This window comes from Thalia democratica, chromosome 5 (genome assembly GCF_965202585.1).
Source record: "Thalia democratica chromosome 5, ktThaDemo2.hap1.1, whole genome shotgun sequence".
Lineage (NCBI taxonomy): Eukaryota > Metazoa > Chordata > Thaliacea > Salpida > Salpidae > Thalia > Thalia democratica.
Window position 1 is genome coordinate 67,860,804 of NC_139169.1, and position 3,770 is coordinate 67,864,573.

A 3,770-nucleotide genomic window follows, 5' to 3' on the forward strand; every position below is an offset into this window, starting at 1 on the left:
TTAACAATTTGTTGACAAAAAAAAAGATTATCAAACTAAAGCTATTTAGATATAAATTGAAAAATTTGACAGCTTAATATTAAAAGAAGCTGGCGAGAAAATTTATTGCAGTACTTGTATGAATGATGAAGCAATGACATCATAATGATTCAATTGATTTTTAGCCACATCAATTGAATAAGAATTTGTTTTTAAGCTAGCTCAATTGTCTAATTTGTAGGTATAACTACAGTTTGCAAGAAGATGAAATAAACTAACAACGATTAAAAAATACTCTATACTTTCTAAGTTAATACTTCTAAAATCTTTATTAGTTTGATTAGAAGTTGAAAACTTAACAATGAAATTAGAAAAATAAAAATTTCATGTTCTTTCGTATTATCTTGATTATGGTTATTTTCAAGGATACAGATTTATTTTTACTATTTATGATTTCTCTTTTGATGTGCTACTTTTAATTGTTTTATCAAAGTAAAGTCTTTTAATAAATAAATTTAGTCTAAAATTTAAAATATAATTTATCGTATAAAGTAGAACTAAAACAGTTAAGAAAACCAACTATTGGCTTAACTATACTGAAAGTGGACTAAAATCTTAAAAATAATATCTTTTTATGCAATTTATAAAAAATTATTTCAAAAAAAATATTATTTAAGTATATATTGCGTTGTTTTGTTTTTTTGAATATCATATATATTTCTGCCGTTGAAGTTTAAGCATATTACAGCCTAAAATATTTAACATAATTCAGTTAGATGTGTGTATTTAATTGGTTATTAAACTAAAATTGATGTCAATCTTTTAACTTAATACTACTTTCTTACTAGTTAGTCATGAAGTTACTCTAAAACTACAGTTGAAACTGTATTAAGATTTTGCATAAAACTTACTTTTTTATTTTAAATTTTATGTTTTAAATTCCATATTTAAATTAAACAATTTTATTACACTCAAAAACAAAACACATTTATAACTCTTTCCATAAAACAAGTAAAAAATGTTATGACAAATTTATTTTTACTGTTAAAATTATTATGGATACATAGATCAGATGTTTATTTTTATTTTAATTTTAAAAAAATAACTAATTTTATTTAGGCAGGTTTAACTTAAAATGAGTTTTAAATTATCAAAAAATCGTAGAAAAAGCTTTAGTTTAGTTAAAGCATGCAAAAACAATGCTCGAAAGATAAATGAAAACAAAAATGAGATAAAAATTTTTGAAACAGGTTTGTTTTTCGTTTTAAAATATGTGTTTCGGAAGTATTTATTTATAAACCTTATGATTATTTTGTCAACTTCAGATTTGCTATTAAACCAAGTTACCTCTGGATTATTAGAAAAAAAAACCATTTTTCTAAACGCTTCAATTATATTTTTTAATTGCTTCATAAATAACAAGTATTTAAAGTTAAGGTTTGAAAATAAAAGGTGTTAACTAATACTTTTAAAACATTTTTAGGTAGGAAAAAATCTAAAGAAGCAATGTTTGTATCGGCTTTTAAACTAAATAAACTTTTTCTACTAACAAACGTACCAAAACTAAGCAGAAAAATCGAAGATAGTTTAACTGTTCAAAATGTATCTACATACTACCAGATGTCATACATTTACAATCTAAACGTTCTATTTAAAAAAACGTTCAGCTTCATTGAACGTTGTTTTGTAGTGGTTGCTGAAACTAAAAACTTTTTAGAAATAGAAGACATTTTGATTGCAAGAATAATGGGTAGTTCTGGATTAAAAATTACTTCAGAATTAGAAGTTTTCAATGCTATAGATAGCTGGACTAGCTACAATACACAAAAAAGGAGCAAGCATGCAAAACATCTTTTTTTAAAGGTTCGGTTTCATCTTTTGCCCGATCGCACATTGAAACACGTTATTGATAAATCTTCATACTTTTCTAAAACTAAAGAACATGGTGCACTGTTCAATGCAGTTATGGGTAACAAAGACAATTTTCCAAAAAAGTTGCTAAACAACTGCTACACCCATAGATATTGCGACCAACATGATTTTGATATAGTTATTTGTGGAGTTTTAGATGAACATTTAAAAAACTCAAACAAAGTGTTTCACAAAACAATAGAAAATGTGAAATTTATTACTCCAAAGAAACAAAAAGCAAATTTTAACCGAGTGGTTTGTTTGAAAGGAGAAATTTATGCAATAGCAGCAGGTAACTACATGTTTAAGGAAGACAAAACTGCCATCGAAAAATACATTGCAAAAACGAATACTTGGGAGAAAGTTTCACAAATAGACGACAACGGAGGACGAAGATCATTTTGCTGCTGCGCTTTCATGAACGAAATATATTTACTAGGCGGCCGTTACCGATGGTACGTGACTGACTCCTGCTTGAAGTTTGATGCAACAAGCCGCGCTTGGAAGGGAGTCACGGAGATGAGCGAAGCGCGCCAGCATGCGGCGTGCGCCGTTTTCCAAGGAAGAATCGTGGTTTGCGGCGGGGAACATGACGAAGATGAAAATTACTCGGAAACGGTTGAGTCGTATGACGTCATCACCGACACTTGGTCGCCGATGCCCAGCATGATGGAAAGCAAAAGCAGGCACAGCGCAGTTGCGGTGAGAAGCAAGTATTACGTCATCTGCGAACACGATTTTTGCGAGGTCTTTGACAGCGTTTGTAACAAGTTTGTTGCCTTAAAAGAACCGAATCTAAAGTCTAGACGAATGAGTGAAGCTGTTTCATTTGGCAGTAAAATTTTTGTGTTTCGTTTTACTGAACCTAGTTTGGTTGTTTATGATGTTGATAAAGACGAGTGGTCGGAGGAACTGTGTGAAATTACCAAAAATGTTCAATGTTTTTCCTGTACAGTTGTACCATTTTGTTAATAAATTTGAAGTATTAATTGACTTGCTAAGTGCCAAATAATTGTATAAATGATTTTTAATGGCGTATTAAGGTTTTTTTCAGTGACGAAGATTTTTATTATCAAATAATTACTTTCTATAGTAATTTTTATCAAAATACTTTTAGGAATAATGTATTTGTCTATTAAAATGCTAAGAAATTAGTTTAATTATTACAATCAAGCTTTTACAATATAATTTCTTAAAATTAAATATGTATTATTGTTTTAAGAAATTGTTTTTTTATTAATTTTTCAAATACTGTTTAATCTTGTTAAAAGTTATATTATTCTTTCATATTATAAAACAATTTATAATTAAAAGTTTCTCTCTAAATGAGTTCATTTAACAGAAATCTTAAAACAACTAGAGTCGCTTAAAAAATGCTTTAGTAGAAATGTAGAAATATCGCATGCTTCTTCGCTTTCTTAATTATATAAGAGAAGAACTTAAAAAAATATTTATTTCTCAAGGCTTAAATATGTTAATTTTCAACATACTTTGCTTTTGGTAGAATGGTTATCTTAAGTCACCTGCTAACTCTTTTTTAAGCTGAGTACTACTTAATCTACTATTATGCTTATGTATTCTTTATAGTGTGTATTTACTTTGTATATATTGTTATATGCTATATACAAAGATATAAATAAATACAGTAGTAGTAAAATTGTTTATATTGAACATTTTACCAATAAATGCTATTAAATTAGACATTTAAAACTATTTACATATGCCATACAAGCTGAAAAATATTAAACTAATTTATCTAAAAAATTAACTAAAATTTATATTTCTGTCACGTCATTTATTTCTGAATTGAAAAAATATTGAAACTTTCTTAATGACTTTATCATTATGTCTACAAAAATTATTTTTTTATAAAAGTAACA

General features: G+C 27.1%; 1 protein-coding gene across 1 annotated transcript; it reads left to right on the plus strand.

Moving 5' to 3' along the window:
• The first annotated feature begins 1,725 nt into the window (after positions 1–1,725).
• LOC145836792 (uncharacterized) lies at positions 1,726–2,862 on the plus strand. Its single transcript, XM_082944565.1, has one exon. It carries the CDS (start codon positions 1,726–1,728, stop codon positions 2,860–2,862), a length of 1,137 nt encoding a protein of 378 aa, XP_082800691.1.
• Positions 2,863–3,770: the final 908 nt, after the last annotated feature.

Bases quoted from the DNA above. Each gene is read 5' to 3' on its own strand.
- LOC145836792 (XM_082944565.1), top strand. From the start codon at position 1,726: ATGGGTAGTTCTGGATTAAAAATTACTTCAGAATTAGAAGTTTTCAAT.